The following is a 21,923-nucleotide window of genomic DNA, read 5'->3' as shown; positions in this document are numbered from 1 at the left end:
TTGAAAACCCTAAATCTAGACTTTAAAGTCAAGAAAAGAAGAGAAAGGAAAAAAAAAATAAAATAAACTTCAAAAACTTCCCCTAACATTTTACTCTCCAGTTGTAAAGTATAAAATAACTTTCTGAAATGCCTCCCGTAAGTCCTGGTGGTGTTCGGGTTCTTTGGAAGATTTTGTTTTGTTTTGGGGAGAGAGTGCACTTTCTTATGAAAGAGACAGGGAAAGTTTTACCTGTCTGTCTCTTTCCTGTTTTTTTTTTTTTTTTTTTTTTTTTTCTTTCTTTCTTTTTCTTTTAAAGATTGGTGATAAGGAATTCTAACTACTTAATGAGATGGGAGAGGCCTCACTCCATTGGAGTGGAGGAGTCCAGGTGGAAGTTGATGGATTGGACAGGTAAAGAGAAGAGTCCCGCCCCTCATGCCTATAGTTGGGTATATATTAGGGAACCTAAAAGTATGTAGAGAGAGAGAAAGAGAGAGAGGGACCTGAGTTCTGTTATCTTCTTTAGTAGATTCATACTGTAAGGGTCTCAGAGGGGGTGGGGGGGTTGGCAAAATCCTGGAACCAGAAGAGAGGACAGCAGCACTGATCAATCTTACAGCTAACATGTTGTACCTGGAAAACAATGCCCAGACTCAATTTAGTGAGGTAAGGATTTGAGATTTCAGCACTTCATTTAGAGATGCTTTTTATTTTTAGTTTTTTTATATAAAAACTTAGATATTGCGGTTCTCGGTCACCCAACGTAATGCTTTTGCAGATTGTATATGGGAATCTCCTTTTCTTGATTAATGTTTTGTGGTAGGGGCTGTAAGATTTTTTTTTTTTTTTTCTTTTAAGTAGGAGATGAACCTGTAGGAGCAAAAGGGGAAAGAAAAATTTCTGGGTTAGCATTGTGTATTTGAAGAAATCCAATATTCAGGAATTTAGAAAACCACTCCTTTTAAGACAGACTGCTAAAGCAGATCACACTCTATTAGATACACTGGATTGACTGCTCTGGCTTATATTGATGTATGAGGGAAATAAATTAGTTGGCTATGTCTTAGTTCTATAGCCGGAGTTCATCCTAAAAGCAATGAAAAGTTTGTTTGCTTGTTTCAAATAATCAGATGAGATTTTTTTTTGAAAGTCATCTTCATTTTAATTTGATCAATCCAGAGACCACTTAAGTCCTGAAGAGTTTTTAGTAGTGTACCTATTGTCTTGTGATTGAGTTGGATGTTTACTGTTTGTAATGACAGAGTTTTCTCAGAGCAAGTGCATTATTAAATATTACACATGCATACATGTATATGTTTATCATAGCAGTCAAGATTTATTTAAGGAATTGGATGATTCTCTGATTTCTTAAGTTTGACTTAGGGATTTAAATCACCCGGCAAAGGGATAGGAGGAAAAAAAAAAAACCCTGAAGAGACTGTAAGGCTTTGAGGAAGTTTTCCTAAGGTTGAAGGAGGTCTAACAACAATATTAGTTTACATTCCTCAGAATAGGGCAGCTGTGTTGACACTAATCAGATTGGGGGTGCTGGTTGTGGCGAGTTCAGTGTTTCCGATGAAAATGCTTGCAGGTGAATGCTTGGAAAAGTAGGCTAGAGTACTCAAACCGAGCTCCTTAAAAATCAAAACAAAATGCATAGTACTCCAGCTCAGATCGCAAAGGGAAGAGGTGAACAGAGGGCAACGGAGCAGGGCCGGCACTATCACGTTGACCATGCTATTGTCTAGACACCTGAACTGTGTAAATATAACTGGGGAAATATCAAGTTATCTGAAGAAGGAAAAGGAAGTGTCTATTTTCCTTTAAAACATTCAAGCAGTCTTACTTGTCCTCAGTAGAGAAACTTGAGTTTCTTGTTTGCTTTAATATTGAAAGTTAGCTTAAAAGTTAGTTGAAAGCTTAAAATCATCAACAATTTTTTTAAAATGGTGATAACTTTTATGATTATTTTGTATTCTATTGGATCCAATTTTGCTCACTTTCAATCATTAAGATCGTCTATTACATATGCCTTTCTTCATGAGCTATTTTACATAGCATTTAAAATCAGTCTAAGACCTGACTATGTATCTAAGTTTTATAAAAGAAAAGCAAAATTGGTTCAGAGATATCTATAAGAAAAGCTCAGGATGTAGAAAGTGGGGAAAATGCTATTTTTAAAATGAGATATAATGTCATGAAAAAACTACATGAACACTGTGATTAGAAGATATTTGTAGGTAGAGGCAAAGTGTTGTTTGTATATGAAAATATGGCATTCTTATGATGAAAGAAAATACCTTTACAAAAGTTTGTTTTCAAAAGCTTAGGTAAATGTGTGGTCAGGAGCTCAAAAGGCAGCATTTATCTGTTCCTATTGGAATGCTAGCTTAAGTGCACCGAGGAATCTATGAAAAAATATGGCTGAATTTTTCCTCCCTCCCTGCGTCTTTTGGTGTATTTACTTCATGATTTTCATATCTTTCCGCCAGTGTATTGTGAACAGGTTCTGTTCTAGTTCTTAGGAGGAGTTTTCTTTTCCATGCACAGTGTGCTTTCATAACCAATCCTCTATACAAATGCAACTCTACATAATAGTATACGGAATTCCTGGGTCCTCATGGTCCTGAGAATCCTGAAATTAAATGCAAAAGTTATATTGTTTGGGGATTCATATTTACTAGCATCAATCAATACAGAAATAAATCTATTATTCCATAAGAATTTCTACAAAATTGGCAGGTTACGAATAAAAAGAGGCTTAGAAACGTCCCACAAGAGTCAAAATTACTTGAAAACTACAGTGTATTCTCTGACTTCAAGTAATTATTTGGTTTAAGTTGCAAGCAATTTCTTTGAGTTGATGAGTAAAAAGTGACATAAGAACCGTATTCTTCCTCTACTTCCCTTTTTTCACAATTTTTCAGTTTTTATCACTCCAACAGAGCTGGATGGGGGGAATTGTAATGAGCAGGAAAAGGTCTGGAAGGGAGGAAACTCTGGGCAGGATGTAACAAGCTGGGCTTGAGGTTCTACCCTGGGGTTACAGAGGTTCTAATGTGGGCCCTGCTACCCACTGCCTGCTTTGGGACCCAGCTCAGACCTGGAGAAAGACATGCTCCAAAAAAAAGGAGTTTCTTCACAGATTGAGTTTAGTTCCACTTTCTTGCCAAAAAAAAGTAAAAAAAAAAAAAAACCTAGGTTGGATTGGTGGTGTGCATGTGTGAATATGTGTACACACATGTGTGAATGTGAGCAACAGACACCCAAACTCCATTTTAGAAGAGATCTTTACCAGAAGTCCTCATCTGGATTTTGTATGAAGAAGGAAAGACATTTTGTCTAATAATTATGATCCTAAGTAGAATTCAAGGTTCCTACACCAACACACTTCCTCTTACAAATTGGAGTTAGTGATTTTTCTTTCTATATTTGAAAGATGCTCTAGGAATAGATTGAGTTCTGCTTATTAACACTTCTCTCCACAATATTAAGGAGAAATTGAAGGCCCTAAAGAAGGCTGTTGCAATTCATAGTGGATGCTCCAAAATAGATTCTGTGGAAAACCCATTATGAAAAGCTAGTTGAATGCCAGAGCAAAAGTGCTGAGGTAGCAATGTGAGCTCTGAGTCCAGGTCATTGTCATTTAATTGACCTCTGGGCCTACATGGTCAAGTGAGATAGTCCTTTCCTACCCCCAGTACTGTTCATACAGGCTGAACCATCTTGTTTTAAGTGGGAGTGATTTTTCTCTTAATACTGTGTTTGCTAACTAAATGCATTATCTTAAGCTTTCTCATGTTGTACTCCTGAGATATTCAGCCTCCTCGTAAAAACAGCAGTGGGCAAGAAGCAAAAACTGCAGGTTTAATTCAGGTGTCAACCAGGCTGCATCCCTAACTCCAGGCTGTGGCATTAGATTACACTGCTTGTTTTCCAATTGGGTGCCCTCAAGCAGAGAGGGGACTGGGAGAAAGAGATCTTAGATTGCAGATCATAGATCGTACCTTCCTTCACTACTATTGGAAAAATGATTTGGTGATAATGAATCACTTATTCTTTATCTAGATAAATGAAAGTATGTTTGGTTGTTCTTAGGAGGGCAGTGATCCTCAACGGAGGTATAGAAAGTACAGCATGAATAAATGCCAGATCATCTGTAACAACCAAAAAAAATTATATTTATATATATATATGTATATATGTACTGGTTGCTTTTTTATCCTATTTATTTCTGAACACAAACTTGTCAACCTCTTAGATGATGTGCATATAGAGAATTTAGATTCTGTTCTCTGCTTAAGGGTGTATGTCTCTAAGGTTCACAAGATTTGTTTATCAAGGAAGGATTTGGGTCAAATGGTTGAGAAATGTGTTGCCACAAATGCACTCTAGCTTTCTTTGATGTTCATGTGATTGCTTTGGGTGGGACCTGAGCTGGTAGGAGAAACATATAGGTAAAAAAATCTTCCCTTCAGATTATGATGATCAAATCAAACTTTTTCTCCTAATAAATATTTTTTTAACTTCTTATGTTAAGGAAGAATGAGCAGAGATAACCAAATTATATCCCAGTGAAAAAGAACTTATCTTGTAATTGCTATTAAGCTTTACTATTTTGAAGATTAAAAAATTTGCAAGTCCAGTGGACTGCCAATTTTCATTTGATGTGTAATGAGTAAAAGGTCAGGTATCTGACAACAGTGTCATTGTTCAGTGTCAGTTTAGGAGAGCCTATGTTCTCAGTAGGGTTGAACATTTTGGTCTGGAAAGCAATAGGTTGAATTGTCAAGAGAAGAAAGTTGGTCTAAAAATTAATCTTAATTCTAATCTTTTCAAACACATTTCAGAGGCTCAAGAAAATAATAAAATATGACTCTTTAATGTGTCCATTATCTGAATATTTTATAATTTTCACTTATACTTTTTAGTTTAGTCATGCTTTGTCATTATTCATTTGAGGTAGTATTGAGAAGAAACACAAGTTAGAAGAACTGCTTATTCTTCTCAAATAAATGTTTAACACCAGTTATGTATGTGATGTTTGGTCCTAAAAATGATTAAAAATACTTCTATACTGAGAAGTTTATAGTTCATTGTGGGAATAAGCCAATTATACATATACATACAATTATAACCCAGGGAAGATCGTGTCATGTGAGAAGTGTGAGCCATATAAAGCAAGCAAGCAAGAAAAGAAGAAAGTCTCTAAGTAGGAAGATAAAAAAAAAAAATCCACATAAATATGTAAGATGCCACTGCACTTGGAAGGAGAGGTAGAAATTTCTGATTCCTTGAAATATGAGAGAGAAGGAGAGTTTCAGGTAAAGAAATAAACAGTAGAGGCACAGGGGCTGAGTGATGGCTTGTGCACTTAGAATGTCAACTAGCTCCAATCCAATTTGAAAATATAAAATAATTAGGAAATAAAGTCAGAAAAATGTAATATAAGAGTGTTTCAGTGTGGACTACAATACTGAGAATGTGTTTAATACGGTGTCAAAGACACAACAGAAGGACTCTGCAGAGAGGAGTGGTGTGATTTGCTCTGTTAGAGGGCTCTTGGGGAAGATAAATTAGTTAACTCTAGGACTACTTAGAAATATAAAAAATGCATTTCTCCACTTGGTCTTTGGCTGCCATTTTTTGCAGGAATATTCATTACTTTTTTGGAAACTTTTAGAAAAGGAGGAATGGATTGTTTCAAAGAACTCACACAACTCATGTTTTCTGCCCATAGCTCTCTTTAACTGATGGTCCCTCCCATAGATAAATTGGGAACTGTTGGTCTTAGTTTGTACTTATTTACACCTGCTGTTCCAGCATATTATTAGTACATCTCTTTTCACTTTCAAAAATATCCCAGTTCAAACAAATTACTGATTACTTTAAAAATAAGAGCCATTCTTTGTTTCATTCTTTTCCCCAATACACCATTCCAAAATGAAAAAGTAGTCTAACTTTGCCTGTAACCAAATATGAAGATTTTGATATACCAGCCATGAACCATTTAGATGATTCTTCTCCCCTGTAAGAAACATTTGCTTACAACCCAACACTGCTGGAGAGCTCATGAAATAGTCTGGGTGATGGGCATGATGAGGAAAGTAGAAAAGTGTGCCTTTTAGCCTTGAATCTTGGAGAATCCACCAATCAAAGGAGGATGTAAGATGCTCATAAATGACTCCAGTATAAAATAGGACTAGTAAGAGACACCAGAGGTTGTAAACAGAGAAACAGAGTTTAAGCTCTATGATGAAGGTCATATTTCATATGGTTAGAGAACCAGAATTCATCTGAGAATGGAGAGAATTAAGGCCATTCTGTGTAGCAGGTAGAAATTAATGAAGACACACACACACACACACAACTACAAATAAAACTGTAGCTGATCAGATGAAAGAACATAGTATATTTATTTGAAAAGGGAAAGTATTGAGTTAAACACTGGTATGCATTTAATATGTATGGCAAAAAGGAAAGCTTCCATTAAAACAGCAATACAAGATGGTAGGGGCTGTTATCTTATTAAGAGGTTAGGACCTTTGTGTTTTTAAAGCATGGACGGTACTCAGAATTCAAGATTCTAAACTTGTGTTGGCACTCTGTAGGGACAAAAAGGGGCCTAATACAGGGAGAATGAAGATCTTATGAGCCCAAATGATTGCTTGGACTGGGAGAAGTAGAGGATTTCCTGCTCCAGTTTCTTAGACTTTACCAGAGACCAATAAGGCATCTTATCCTTTTTAAGCCTTGTTTATGTTTTAAAGTTAATTGAAATTAGGAACAAAAGTCGGCTGATTCTCTTGTTAATTAGGAGTTAATTTTATTCATTAAATATTCATCTTAGATATAGGATAAAAAAACCTTTTTCTCTGGTCACTGCTCTAAATGCAAGTAGTAATGCTGGAGCTAAAGTATGGCATTTGTTCAAAATGAGAATCCCCACTGGGAAGTAATGTTGTGACAGAAATATGAATGACTCTTTAAACAAACAAAAAACAATCCCATCATATTAAGTCATCAACAGCAACAAAGACCTCCGTATCACAAATGAAAAATCATTGTCAAAAATTTTTAGAATATCATTTTGGAACAATAAATAATTTTTAAGACTTCATATTTGAAGGGAAATATCAGGAGAGCACATGTCTTTACCCACATTAGCATCCTCTCCTGGCACAGCTTCCTTCATTTCCATGGACTCACCCAGGAAGAAAACAGGCAATTCCAGAGGGCATTAATAGGCTAAGGCAGGCCAGGGTCACAGATAGGTGGCAGCAGTAGTTTTGGGGTCACTGATTTGATTTAAAGCCAAAGAGAATGGGTAGAAGGAGGAAGCTGATTAAACAGGGAGACATCCAAGCTTGTATCTCATTTCTTTTTCTTCCTTACCAACCTGTTCCTCCACTTGAACAAAACAGATTCTAAAAGTATCCAGTCTTAGTATATGATTGTTCTGCTTTTCACTCTTTGCAGACATTATGGAAACCATTATTTTTACAAATGCCACATTGCTATTCAGCTTCATTTGAATAAGTAGTTAAATTGAATTGTCTATACTTTTCAGAAACAGTGCTTTAGACTTTTCCACCTCTGATTCTCTTTTTAGTGTGCTAATGTAACACATCTACACTACTCAAAACACATTCCTTTCTACAAAAAGAAGAAAAAAATATTTGAAAATCTGTTTCTAAATATATTTAGTTTGATAATGCATGACTTTCTACACTGTGATTTATAAATAAAATTGTCCAAGTTTCTTTACTAAAGGCAATGTAAAATTGGACTGCCATAGAGATTTGAGCTGAGATGGCTTCACCAGATAATGCTCACCTGTCCATTTAAAATTCAGCAACTGGTGCTAAGATAAAGCACATGTTCTAGGGTGAGGAAATAACTGGCAAGAATAAAGCATTTTTGGAATGTCAGTGGATGTGTGTACATAAATGGATAAATTGAGATTTCAATGCAAAACTTGTAATCAGGATAGCATCTTGCCTGAGTTTCTTAAAAAAAATCTTTATAAAAGCTGAAAGAGAGAATTTTTGAGTCAAGCTATGGTGTGTTGCCAGAGGCGGAAATTTATGAAACACTCTTGTCAGCCATTCTGGAAACACTACAAAAGAAACAGTTCTACTTTCTTATTGGGTGCTAAAGCCACTAATAGGTGCAGTTAGTATAATACCTCTATGAGAATTACCACCCTCAAAAGTGAGCTCGCTTTGGACAGAACTCTGCACAGGCATTTTCTTTTTCCTTTTAAGCTTGCGCAAAACACCCAAAGGGGGCCATTTCCAATCCAGGCAGTGATCTTTCTCAAGTTTATCTTTCTCAGATCACAGAGACAATGGGGAATGTGTCCTGTTTACTCAAATCAGTCTGGATTAGTGTCACTGTATTGATGGAATCAGAATTAAAAGGAAAACCATTACCCTCTAAAAGCGCGACATCAGATATTTGGGGAATGGCTTGATTACTTTTAAAGAGACCATATGAAACTGTCACCAGTCTAAGGTGGAGGACTCCCCAAGACACACAGAGAGAAATGGCCACACTGACTGAGGGATAGCTCTTACAAGCCTTTAGGGGAAATTACTTCAACAATGTCCAGTGCTTCAAAACTCAAACTCAGAATAGTGAAATTTCAGGGAAGACTCTTTTTCTGCCTTTTTCACTCCTTCAACATTGCCACATCTAAATATTTATCTCCAGGTCAAGTCCTTTCCAGTCTTAAGGTTCTGCCTTAAAGATTTCTCAGATCCCTCCCTTCATAATAAGATCTCTACCCTGTACACATTCTACTTCTCTGTATACCAAGATGCTTTCTCCTGTCCCTAGACTAAGGCTCTTGGAGAGTAGAGGATGTCTATTTATCTCTGTATCCTATAATGTTCCCTGGATGTCTTAAGGACAAACATGGGTTGTGACTTGAAGTGGTATTTTCAGAAAGAAATATATCATATGGTATATGTTACATACTAAAGAGAGACTATAACTAACCTGTGTAAAAAGAAGTAAAGTGCTCCCACACATTACATAAGCCTTGTTCACCTGCATGTTTTGCAGAGAACAGAATTATATGATTTTCCAAAGGCTGAATGCTTTTTCTGATATACAGATGCTAATTCATAATAAGGGGGGGGGGAGCTTGGGGAAGAAAGAAGTACTTTGGATTGACAGAGGGGAGCGAAGGGAAGGGTGGGGTTGGTATAAAAGATAGTAGAATGAATCAGACATTACTCCTATGTTCCTATACGATCACACAAAACAATGTAATTCTATATCATGTACAACCAGAGAATGTGAAGTTATATTCCATATGTGTAAAATATGTCCAAAATACATTCTACTATCATTTATAACTAATTGGAACAAATCTTTAAAATTATATGGTTTTCATCAACATCTTGCAAGATTTTTTTCCCCCCTTATGATGAGTCAGTCTTATTTTCATTATACTTCAAGTGGGAAAAAAAATTAATACAGGAAGTTTACTGAGTAAGAAAGAACTTGTACTCTAAAAGGTAAAGAATGTGAAGTGGTATGCTGCTTTCACATAATTGATACCCATGAGGATAGAGAATGTGTTTGACTTTACAAAAAAAAAAAAAAAGGAAACAGATCAGATTTTTATCGTGCATTGTAATCACTTTTTAAAAGTGTTTACTTGATTACAGTTTGTTCCCTGAATGTCTCCCGATCATCACCAGAGCTGTGGGTGGTTTGATCTGGGTGAATAAGCTGATGATTAGCAAACACTCTCCCCTTATTTTCTTTGGTGTTATTACTGATGGATGCCTGTGAAGTATTGAAGTGAGTTTTGTTCTTAAACATAGTATCCCAGCCTTTGTTTTTTTCTTGAAGGCATTAATGAGTTGTTATGATTATTAAACTGATGATGATTGTTACTTTATAGTGGGGTAAACAGATTGAAATGAATGCTCAAGGTCTTTTCAGAGTCAGGTATGTCTTCCACACAGCTACAAACCTCAGTTTTATTTTGCGTTAAAAGTTACAGCTTCAAGGAACACTCCAATGTTATGTTAGTCTCCATGTCTAATTACAAAGCATATTAAATAATTGAGAACTGTGCCTCAAATATAATAAAAAAAATCAAACAGGAAATGACAAGCAAAAGTAATTAGAACTCTTGACCTGCGTTCCTCAATCGAATACACTTAGAATCCTAACACCGAGTAGCATACTCCTTGTTTCATGCTTCAGTATCCTTGCAAAGAAAAGCTCCCATTTTGGCCTCTGAATGTGTATTTTAAAGTCTGGGAAATGATGTCATGAATTTATATCATTTCCGAGAAATGGTTTGTGAGTTGGAAAAGCTATAATCTTAGTTCCTCAAAACATACATTTGTAAGCCATTAATTATGTCATTATTCTAAGCTAAATTCTGGCTAACTGGGTAGAAAATCATGGAAATTAGACAGGGAGGGCCCAATTTTGTGGCCTATATACAAGAAACTAAATGTCACTCTTAAGTGTGTTTCCAGGTGATTTCTTTCCAAAGCAACCTGCATTGGCCACAGTTGCCATTGGTAGGAAATGAAGAATGATATGACCACAATGTTTTGGATTCTTATTGCTGACCTAGATGCATTAGAAACAAAATCTAGATCATCAGGTAAAAAACACTACCTTGGCACAAAAGTGCATATGTGTTCATTTTAAGGAAGTAGAAGCTTATTAATAACTTCTCAGCTAGGTGTGAGCTACCAGGTATTACTCACTGCATCGTGAGTGACAAGACTGGCTATTCTGCTACTAGTTCCCATAAAAGCTAAAGCTAAAAGCACCATTGCCACCTAACAAGACAAAGTAAAACACAAAGGAAATGTCTTAGAGATTATTTGGGGATACTCTGTAATGTTCACCTGGCAATAATAATATATGAAGAGATAAATCTAATTTGGACAGACACTTTTTTTCATGATTAAAAAAAAGCAACACCTATTTGTTCGAGAATAAAAGGGATACTTTTCTGAAAGTGACTTTTATTTTTTAGGGTTTTTCATTTATTCTTTTTAGAACTATTTCCTGAGCATCTACTATATCTCAGATTGGGTCCAGGTACTAGGGATTTAGCACTAAATATGCCAGATATGGTCCCCTTAAATTGTCCATGAGAGAGGACAAACATCAGAAAACAATTTATACAGATAGCTGATTTAATTATGATTATGTGATACATAGGGAATGTGCTATGAAAATGTGAAACACAAGAGCGTAATCTACCTGGGCAGGGAAATGAAGGCTCCTGGAGATGACACTGAAGCAAAGTTAAAGAAGAATTGAAACAGTCAAGATCTGCCAAAGAATTGAGGATGGAAAGTAGTTTACCTTCAGAAAACTTAAGGAAGCCCTATTTGCTGAAGGGGAGTTCAAATTGCACCTCCCAGACCATTAAAGACCGGCCTTCCAGCTTGAGAGTGACACGATCCAAGTGGGGTGCTTCCGAAGGTGGGTGCTTGGAGGAGCTGGATCTCTAACTCTGCAGATATACCCATTTTAACCACAGTTTAAAGTTTATACCCTGTCTTCAATGGGCAGAAACAAAAAATCTTACATATAAAAGAGGTGTGCTTTCCTTTAATATAAACTCTTAGATAAAAATTGCAGGCAGACGTTTGAGTGACTCTCATTCACATGAAATCAGAAAGAAGGCCGCTAAAGCGGCAATTGAGCCAGATTTACTGGTTTCACATTCTGCCTCTTGTTAGTACCTTGGGCAAATTACTTAATCTTGTGGTACTTCAGTTTCCTCATCTGTAAATATATGTAAGACATGGGATATAATGATCCCTATCTCCTGAGTATTAAAATAAGTAAATACAGTTGAAAATGCAGTGCACTTCAATATTATAAGGCACACAGTAAGGACCCAGTAAGAATAATGATAATCATAGTTATAACAGCTAAAAAAGCTAAAATTCTTCTTACAGAAAAGTTTGAATATGGATGCTAAGTATGTGTCAACTTTTGTGTTTTTATTCTTGAATGTTCTTCATTATTTTATTGGAATTGATATGTCTTCAGCTTCATTAATGGTGAGGAAAACCTGTTAATCACATTATATTGTGTTATATCATATTGTCTGAAATAGATTGGACAGATACACTAACAAATTGTTATTATTAATTTTAGGGCAATTTAAAACTCACTTTAAATATGAGCTAAGCATTATTGCTGAGCTTCTACAGTCATGGAATATATTTTCCATATGAAGGCTGAGCTTTCACTAAAGGTTTGCTACTATGTGGTTTCTTCTGACATTACCATGTGTACAAAATAAAGCAGTAAATAATTGATGGCTAGTGATGAAAAATGCGCTCAGAAGACAAAATAGGGAAAATGTATTTTTGTTTCAAGAAATAACTTTTTGTTTGAGTAAACAGAAACTGAATATTTTTCTCTAAAATCTGGATCAATAATTTATTGAATATTAAAACAATAGACTTCTGCTTTCTGTTAAGACTGTACTAGATTGGCAAATAATGATGTATGTCAGAGTTGAGGTTCTTTTATTTTGTCCATTTATCATGGATGAAAGGGAGCATTTCCCAAAGTCCTAAAATTTAAAATTTACTTTTCCTTAATTGAGCTCTATACATTGTAATTTAACTACATTTGGGTTATGCTTTGTCTTCAATAGATTTCCTAATTCCTGTCTTTTCAAATGCTATGTGTAATAATTATTAGCATTTTAAAAATATTTTTATTAGTTGTTGATGAACCTTTATTTATTTATTTGTATATAGTGCTGAGAATCAAACCCAGTGCCTGACACATGCTAGGCAAGTGCTTTACCACTGAGCTGCAATCCCAGTTCAATTGTTGACATGCTTGTCCACACGATTAGCTGACTTTTTCTGGCTTGCCAGTTAGGACTTTTAGGGAACTCTCTCCGAAGTTATGGAATCTTAGTCCTTTTGGAATCTTGACACTTTTTATAAGAACATAACACATTCTTGTAACCCCTCTGCCTACTCTCTTTCTAGAGGTTTGTGTACTTAAATGCTTTATTCTTACATTTTGCTCATTATAGGGTGTGGATCTATTTAACTTCTAAGCATTCACCTTTTAGGATCATTTTAGAAGACAAAAGAGGTAGAATACTTCATTTTTAACAAAATCTGGTTTTGAGAAAAATGTGATGGTAAATGCCTTTCTAAGGTGGAAAGTTGGTGCTTTAACTTGACAGAATACAAATATCTTCTTGACCTCAAAGGGAGTGCTTCAAGTTAATTGTGTTTAATTCTAGCATAAAACAAACCATCTTTCTTTGAGGTGGGGCAGGTGGTTGAAGACTTAAAAATGACAAATATTTCTCCCTTAGGCAGTACTTGTTGAAAATCACTATCCTGCTAATATTAGGGAATGAAAATGTAGGACTGTCTGCTAGAGTGTAATCAAATGAACACTTTGTAAAGCCAGGGTCATGAAGAAAGCTGTTTTCTTTTCCCAGAAGGGGCTCCAGAATGTTCACAAAAGCTCCTCCATGAAGCCCGAGGTAAAAGGTCATACCAGCTGAGGAAACCATACATGCTTCCTGAGATGTAGAGTTTTAGTTTTGTTCAGGACATTTTGTGTATAAAGAAAAAAAAAAAAGTTATCTCATGAACCTGTTTACACAGTGGTCTCATGGCATTTTTTTTAAAGTAACCTCACAGATGAACTAACTGTGTATTATAACTGATATATTATTTACATTCTATCATCAGATTCAGTCTCCTCAATTTTTCATTGATTTTACCTTTTAGGAAACTGAGGTCTAAGGGGTTCAATTATATTGCCCTGGGGCACACAGCACAATAGTGCCAATGTCGGGTCTTGGACTCCATGTCACCAAGTCTAAGTTCAGAGTTCTCTCACATTACCAGGATCAGTAGAGGAATGTAAGACTACTGAAGACTATTCCATTCCCTAGTCTCATCTAACCGTCACTCAAGGATTATAAATACAGTTTCTTCCCAATGAGATTAGTACAAGGTATTGTTTCCTGTATCAAGGGTCCATTTGAATTGAGATAAATGACAATTGGAAATCCCAACAGTAAACTCCCCTATCCCTCTTTTGGTTCCCATTCCCATTTCAATTAACCTCTTACTATTTCACCCCTCTGTGTTCACTTTGTTGCCATGTTGTTGTAAACTAGCTAGTGCACATAGTAATATGTGTCATAGAGGACTTATAGTCTCTCTCTTATGTAGATAAATTGGTGGAGAGATTTTCAGGAATGCAAATTGTACTTAAGTCCCTGTTTCTACTACATTCTTCAAATGGCTTGATTGGAATTCCTTTTTGATGTTCAATTCTTTTATAAGAATGTGATTAAACCATCAGCTTTAAGGAAGAATAAATCTAGTTATTTAATATTGAATTTTGTTTATAATGATATACACCAACACATTGTGGTGGTACTTATAAGAAGAAAAATCAGGCTTATAATATATTCAGAATTTATTATAAAAAGGCATAGTCCAGGAAAAAAATAAAGTGAGCCGGGTATAGTGCAGTACACCTGTAATCCCAGTGACCCCAGAGGCTGAGATAGGAAGATTGCAAGTTTGAGACTGACCTGGGCAACTTTAGGAAGACCCTGTCTCAAAATAAAAAAGGAAAAAGTAAAGGGTTGGGATGTAGCTTGGCAGTAAAAGTACCCCTGGGTTCAATTTCCAGTACTACATACAATAATACTGATTATGATAATAATGGTGACAACAATAAATAAAATAAAACTAGAGGAACAATATTTATAGGATACTTTTAAAGATCAAACAGAAAATCATGTCTTCTATATTGCTATTTTAATTCCCAGCATCTGAGTTGAAATTTAGTGAACAGATTAGTCTGTAGATGATGGAAAAGAACTTATGAGTGCAAAATAAATAATGAAGAAAACCCTCTTCCTTATGTTAGGGAATTGATACTTATATGTTTTTTCATGGTGAAAGCAAACAGCTTTGAGATTCAGGCCTGGGTACACCCATGTTTCAGAACACTCTGAGGGTGCTCTGTGAGGCCTAGGATATGCTAAGTCCCTGTGACCGAGGTGTGCTTCCACCCTATGGAAGATCACCTCGTCTATGATGAACTTGAATATATTCTGGTTATAAATATTTTTGATAGTCTAGGACCAGGCAACAAGTTTATTTTAAAGTTCTTTAATAGCAAATAAAGCATCTTTTGAAATCAGAGAATTTTTTTTTTTACTTTTTGGGGATTATAGTAGCTATTAGACAAATTGTACTCATTTTTGTCTCCCATACTTTGTGGAAGAAGATTGCCTCCTTTTTCAGATATGATAGAATAGGCATCTTACATTGTCATGCATTCATTATTTGTATGCCTGCAGAGGGTGCTTAGGTTATTCTGAGATCAAGGTACCTTGTCGATAGAAAGGGAGAATTTACTTCCTTTTCATTTCAAATGTTCTAGTACACTTTGTTAGATAAGAAATACATGTGGGGCCAGAGTTCTTCCAAGGGTAGTTTTTATGGCTGGTATGAAAGTGTTATGTTTGAATCCCTGATACTCTTACTTGTCATTGTCAATAAGCATTGCCTTAACATCCAAGTTGATATTTTCTCCCCTCTGTGTTTATGAAATTATTAGCAGTTAAGAAGGGGGCCAGGTAGTGCTGCCTTCCAGCTACCAACTTTGCTTTGGTGAAAAATGAAAGGTAGATATTATTCACACTGACCTGGGTGAGGGCTAGCTTCATGTGGATTCAAACCTTGGAGTTACTCACACAGAGACTGTCCCCTAAAGAGTGATATGCTTTGCTGAAAGCCCTGCTATCACTGTTTCAACATTCTTAATAATTGATGAACAAGAGAGCCTGTGTATTCCTTTTGCATTGAACACTTAAAGTTATTTCTTGGGCCTATGTAGGTAACACGTGTTATTCTTTGCTATGTTGCTGGGCCCTTGGCCTATAATCATACTTTGTCAAAACATGCAATCTCTCTTTTAATCAAAGATATAAGCAAATACAAACCTTTCTACAAACTAGATATTTAAATGATTAACTTCCAAAGAACTGTTTCCTATGGCAGGCTTTTGACTTACTGATTTTTAGTACATTAAGAAAAGTATTCAAGTAGATTTCCAATCATATAGTTCTTACTTTGATGTGTTTGCTGTTTGTGTTAATTCTGAACTAAATTAGGAGTACTAGTTTAATGCTTAAAAAAATTGAGAATAATGCTCAGGTTCAGTCTTTAAAATGTTAGTTTGAAAACATTTAAATTGAAATGTGCTTTCCCACATTTATTTTGGATAATAAGCTAATTTTTGCAATACTGAGAAATGTCGCTTTATTATGTGAATTGAAGCATTAGCATTAGGAAAATGTCCCACTGTTTTTAAGTTACCTGAAATTATAAAGAACTTTAAAATATGGCATTTAATAGTAGACCCATCGACACCTGCTCTTACTGAGCTTTGGATACAATTTCTGCCTCTTTGGTGCCACCCAGTAAGTTCAGTTTTGCTGTGGTGGCAGGGGTCTTCTTTGTGACTCTTTGGTAAATGGAATTTCCCTTTCTCTTAAGTCTTTGGAGAATGGGTTAGTGTTTACTCACTGTCTTTTAAAGCTGGGCCCCAAACTTTTCTCTTTATATATATTGGGGAAAAAACATTCCAAGGGCCCCTGCTTCTTTGTTCTCGTCCAAGCCCACAATTAGCTGTAGTTCCTTCCTGTAGCAAGGAGGCGGAGGAAGGGGTGGCCCAACAGTCATTTACTGCCTGCGAGAAAGTGCTCCGCCAGTTTCTTTGTCCTTTTTGTCAGGGACGGCTGCCTCCCTAATTGTACTGCTGTAGGGAAGCACGTGCCTTTGGGTGCATTATCTGATTCCTACAGGACGTTAGGGAGTGCTTTGTATACTGACCCTTAACTTGAACACAAATAATATCTTTTCAACCCCCTTCCCAGGCGGTTGCCTCAGGCTTGGATACCTAAGAGCTTTATTTCAGCCAGTGGGAAGACACATCTGTACCAGCCTGGGCCTCAGGTTTTATTTTCCTCTCCTAGTTGCTTTACCTGTAGTTCTGCCACACCTGTCAGGAGGGGAAGCCCAAGATGGAGGATAGGAGAGGGGCAGGGGCTATAGAAGTCAGAGGGAGAGAAGGCGAGACAAACAGCTGCTCTTGTCAGCATGGGATAAGTGTAAAGAGATTAATAGTTATTTGCAGAGCAAATGGGGAGGTGGCATTCAGCAGTGGAATGTGAATGCATGAATGTCATGGAATGGGCGTGCAACTATTAACATTTAGACAGATGCTCTCTGGACTGACTGGAATGACTGAGTTCGTTTCTCCTCCTTTAAGAATTAAAGTTGAATAAAATAATTTATTATACTTAAAGTTTAAAATTTTAAAAATATTCCAAGTCCCTGTTTCTTAGTAAGTTTGCTCATGGTTTTCCTAAGCTTGAAGAGATATTTCAATTGAAGAGCCAGCCTCCTCACCTCTTTAGCAAAATGTGCCAACAGGGCTGCCTTCTTATTGCTTTTGATCTCCCCCTATTTCAATAACCTGAAGGAAATATGAGATTCCCATGTGTCAGAAGGTTTTACAAAGGGAAAACTGTTGCTCCTTCTGGAAACACGCTCAATTAAACTAGGCTTAGGACCCTGACTCAGCTGATCAGGCTCTGGGTGTGGTAGCCTGATGTGATAGAGCCCTGGACTCAGAACCAAGCAGGTTTCGTCTCTAAATTTCTACTCTACTTATTAACCGATGCTTCTCACCCCCCCCCCTCTGATAGTCATATAGTGAAGTTGTTTTGCAAGTAAATGGGAAGAAATTAATGTGCTCTTTTCATAAACATCTTACTGAGTACTTGACTCTGTGCTCAAGCCCATTCACATAGAAGACATGAAAGAAGATGGAAGATGGAGTGACTTGAGCTGATGTACTTCTGAACCATATGGAGCAGAAGATTTTATTCATGATTACATTGTGATTTCTTTCCCAATCTTTCTTTCCCAATTTCTTTGTACATGTTCTACTCTAGTAAAAAAAAAAAAAAAAAAAAAAAAAAAAAAAAAAAAAGTGCTGCAAAGCAAATTTTTAAAAATTTTTAAATAGCATGTTACTTTAAAATATATAGTTGAAGCTGGGCATAGGGGTGCAGACCTTTAGTCCCAGATACTGGGGAGGCTGAGGCAGGAGGATCCCCTTAGCCCAGTAGTTCCAGGCCAGTCTGGGCAACATAGCTAGAGCCTCCTATCTAATAGTTAATAAGTTAACTAACTAAAAATATTTATATAAGTTTTCCCTCATCCTGCTACCTACCCTTTCCCCTCTAGTCTTTGTGACACAAGTTTCTGGTTTGGGATCAGGAGGAGCATTATTGGTACTCTGGGATAGCATTTGGAAATACAAGAGTAAGAAGAAACTTGAAGATCGTCTCATTTTGCCCATATATATATAACAATATGATGCTTAAACCTCTTAAATGTACCAAGTGGTCTTTCTCATTCTGAATACTATATCCCTCCTCCCTGGGGCCAGGGGGACAAAAAAACAGAGTAACAGCTGTATAGTACTTCTTTGTTTTGAAGAATTCCTAAGCAGCTTCTGAGCAGGGGCCCTTTTTGCCTACTCTGTGGATAGGCGTATATTCTATTTTCAACACCCTTGAGGACACCCAAAGGCGCCATAAGAGCCCTGGGAACTGTGAAGGTCATTGCAAACACATGCCTCCAACTCCTCTTAGTGTTTCTGTGTAACACAGATTGCCCGGTTTACCTTGCATGTGAATCCTTCTATACCTGAGGGGGACTTCTGTAGAATACACGCATCAAATGACTCCTGTTTAGAGCAGTGATCTGTGGCTTAGATGGCTGATGTCAGGGTTTCTGGGTGTCCTTGCAGCCACAGTACACGAATCTGGGGCTCCTGAACAGCATGGACCAGCAGATTCAGAACGGCTCCTCGTCCACCAGCCCCTACAACACAGACCACGCGCAGAACAGCGTGACGGCGCCCTCGCCCTATGCGCAGCCTAGCTCCACCTTCGACGCCCTGTCGCCGTCGCCCGCCATCCCCTCCAACACCGACTACCCAGGACCGCACAGCTTCGATGTGTCCTTCCAGCAGTCGAGCACCGCCAAGTCGGCCACCTGGACGGTAAGAGCCCCAGGCGCACATTGCCATCTCGCCTTGCCCAGTACAAGGTCTTCACCCGCAGGGGTTTCTCCCAATTTCAAGTTGAGAGGTTTCCTGTTCCATTTACCACCCCGCCCAATAAACCTACCTCCGCAGCTGCACATCAGCACCCTGAGTTAGTCCAAATGGATACTGATGTAAAATGTTGAAAGAAAAAGAAAGAAAACCTTTCTATATATAACTTTTCTGAGAATACGTGACATTTTTCAACATTAAAAAAAAATGTTTATTCTATTTTAGTTTATAATACATTCTAACACAAATAATGCCCCAAATATAAGGGAGAAACCTACAAAGCTGGTTTTAACAGGCTGATCAAAGAATGCCCAAGACCAAAGTGGCATGCATGTTTATCAAACAATTTAACGTTTGCATGGATTATAAAAATGCTTCCAAGTATCATCATCTTATTGAAAAATAGCTTTAGAATTATTTTCACAGTTCTTTTTCTCTTTGGAAAATATGAATCTTTGGGAATATTTTCATTTTTATCCTACATACAGTGTCTAGTTCACCATAGACTTGAATCCAGTGGTACCAAGCTTTTTTAAAATTATCAGTACTCACAATGTTGATGACATTCCAGCACAATTTCACATCTATTCCCTCATTTTGATCTCACATCCTTGTGAAGTTGGTTGGACAGTTTTATAACTCCTGTTGAGCTAGTGAAGAAAGCTGAAGAACAAGAAATTAAGTTTGATGGATTCCTGAAAGTTAGTCTTTTATGTAGCTGGATGGATTTCCAATGTCTTCCTTCTCCACTGGATTGTATTCTTTCCTTTTCCACTATTTTACATCAGGATGTCTGTCACAAAATTGTCCTAAAATTAATTTTATTTTAGTGCTTTCCTTTCATGGTGTGAAAAGTAGTTCTGGCATGACTCATATTTCAACCATAAAGTATAAATAGTAGCTGAAAGCTCAGTCTTTCCTCCACATGTTGCTAATCAATTGTGTGATAATCTTTAGACTCTTTTGTGTTCATAATCCTGGAGATGGATACTGCAGGTGAGTAACTTGAGGGTTACAGGCCTCACATAGATGATTGATTGATCTAAGTAAGATTTTCTGAGGGACTAGGATGACCATTCCAAACGCATTTTCAGGATCATTAATAACATAATCCCAACACTCAGGAGGCTGAGGCAAGAGGGTCACAAGCTCCAGTTCAACCTCCACAATTTAGTGAGATCCTAAGTAACCTAGCAAGACCTTTGTGTCAAATTATAAAATTAAAAGGGTCGGGGATGGTAAACACCCCTGAGTTCCATTCTCAATCCAAAAAGAAACAAAAATAAAAATGGACATGTCAACCAGTGTAACCTGTATGAAATATTGTAAAACAGAATCTCTTCTAAGTAAGACTTTTGTAGCATGGAATCTAAAGAGTTGGTGACTATGTCGTTCTTTTCTTCCTATTCTTGGGGTGGGAGTGGGAAGAGTATTGCAAAAACTTAAATACAAAAGCAACAGTTTTATATCTGAGAAAATGAGCACTTCCTCATCAGTACCTTTTGTGGAGGCAGGGTGGGTGGCAAAGGATTATCCCAGTGAAGATTAGTCACAACCTTGAATACTATCTGGGACTAGTGAAAGGAGAAGTAACCAACTCCTTCTGTTGCTCTCCCACTCCTCCTCCCAACCTGCTGCCTCCATCTACCTGGTAAGCCCCAGGCACTGTTCCTTCCAAACAACTTCTTGCCTAACCAGTTCATTGGAATGTCTTTCTCAGACTGTCGCCTCATTCAGAGTTCTGAAAATGAACCTCCCTAAAAGCATAAATCATGTTTAAAAAAAAAAGTGGTAAATGTTGCACACCAAAATTTCTTCTTTGACTTAAAAAAAAAAAAAAAAATGCCCAGACCTACCTACTACTTTGAAAGAACAAAACAAAAGCAAAAGCAAAATCATTTAGGACATCTGTTACCTTATTCCTTTTAAAGAGAAAACTTATTTTCCTTGGTTGCATTTGTTCTTGGTGTTAACAAGGATTCAATTCTCTTGATGTAATCTTTCCTCCTCTTACACACCTCTTTCTATCCTTCTACCTGCAGCCTAGGGTGATTTTATGAAAATATTAAGTATATGTTGTCTTTGTTGGTGTCTTTAGATTAACAAATTATAAAATGTGAAGCAAAGATATGAATTGCAGTTGGACAAAAATCTTGCCACATAACAAGTTTTATTTTCATGCAAATATAAAACATTCTTAATCTGTGCTGATAAATTTAATGATTATGAAGTATATGCTTCAAAATTTATCTTCAGTGTATAATAGCATCTTAGGCAATAACTGAGGTGTCAGCAAAATTTTCTTCTCCTTTTCTGAGCCAGTTGTTCATCCAGTCCTACCAAAAAAAAATAACTGAGTAGTAATGACTCATTACATTTTCTTATTCTGGTTATGTATAGTTTCTAACTAAATAGGGATAGTTTGTGATTGGAATTCAGGGAAGGAAAAAAGTAAAAGATGTCAGTCTCTCAATTTGTACAGGGCAAATAGGAACAGTTCATTGTTGAATTTCTTGCTTTCTCTGCTTAATATCTGAATGGCAAAGGATGAAATTGGACTTTTATTCAATGATTCAGTTTTTGGAAAAATTCTCAGAATTAATATGAAGTATGATTTTCCTTTCTAGCTCCTCCCCTAACAGTATCATTCATCTATGAAGTAGTTCAGCTAAATAGTAGCTAACATTTGGAAAACCATTAGCATCCAGGCTAATTATGTGCACTTGTGTATACTA

At 36.7% G+C, this 21,923-nt stretch overlaps 1 protein-coding gene across 2 annotated transcripts in view; it reads left to right on the top strand.

Annotated features, from left to right (window-relative positions):
- The window catches only part of TP63 (tumor protein p63), a 264,007-nt gene that overhangs the window by 126,844 nt on the left and 115,240 nt on the right, over window positions 1-21,923 (top strand). The window contains exons 1-2 of one of the 2 annotated variants that reach the window (XM_079156029.1): window positions 476-648; window positions 18,880-19,134. In XM_079156029.1, the coding sequence (XP_079012155.1) occupies window positions 607-648; window positions 18,880-19,134 (297 nt within the window). In that variant the 5' untranslated portion in view covers window positions 476-606. Of the gene's footprint in view, window positions 1-475; window positions 649-18,879; window positions 19,135-21,923 lie in introns of those variants that run through there. The other variant, XM_079156028.1, reaches the window with a different exon arrangement.

The sequence above is a fragment of the Sciurus vulgaris genome (genome assembly GCF_902686455.1).
Source record: "Sciurus vulgaris genome assembly, chromosome: 10".
Taxonomy (NCBI): domain Eukaryota; kingdom Metazoa; phylum Chordata; class Mammalia; order Rodentia; family Sciuridae; genus Sciurus; species Sciurus vulgaris.
The sequence above is the reverse complement of the archived record's forward strand: the minus strand, read 5'-3'. Positions and strand labels throughout refer to the sequence as shown.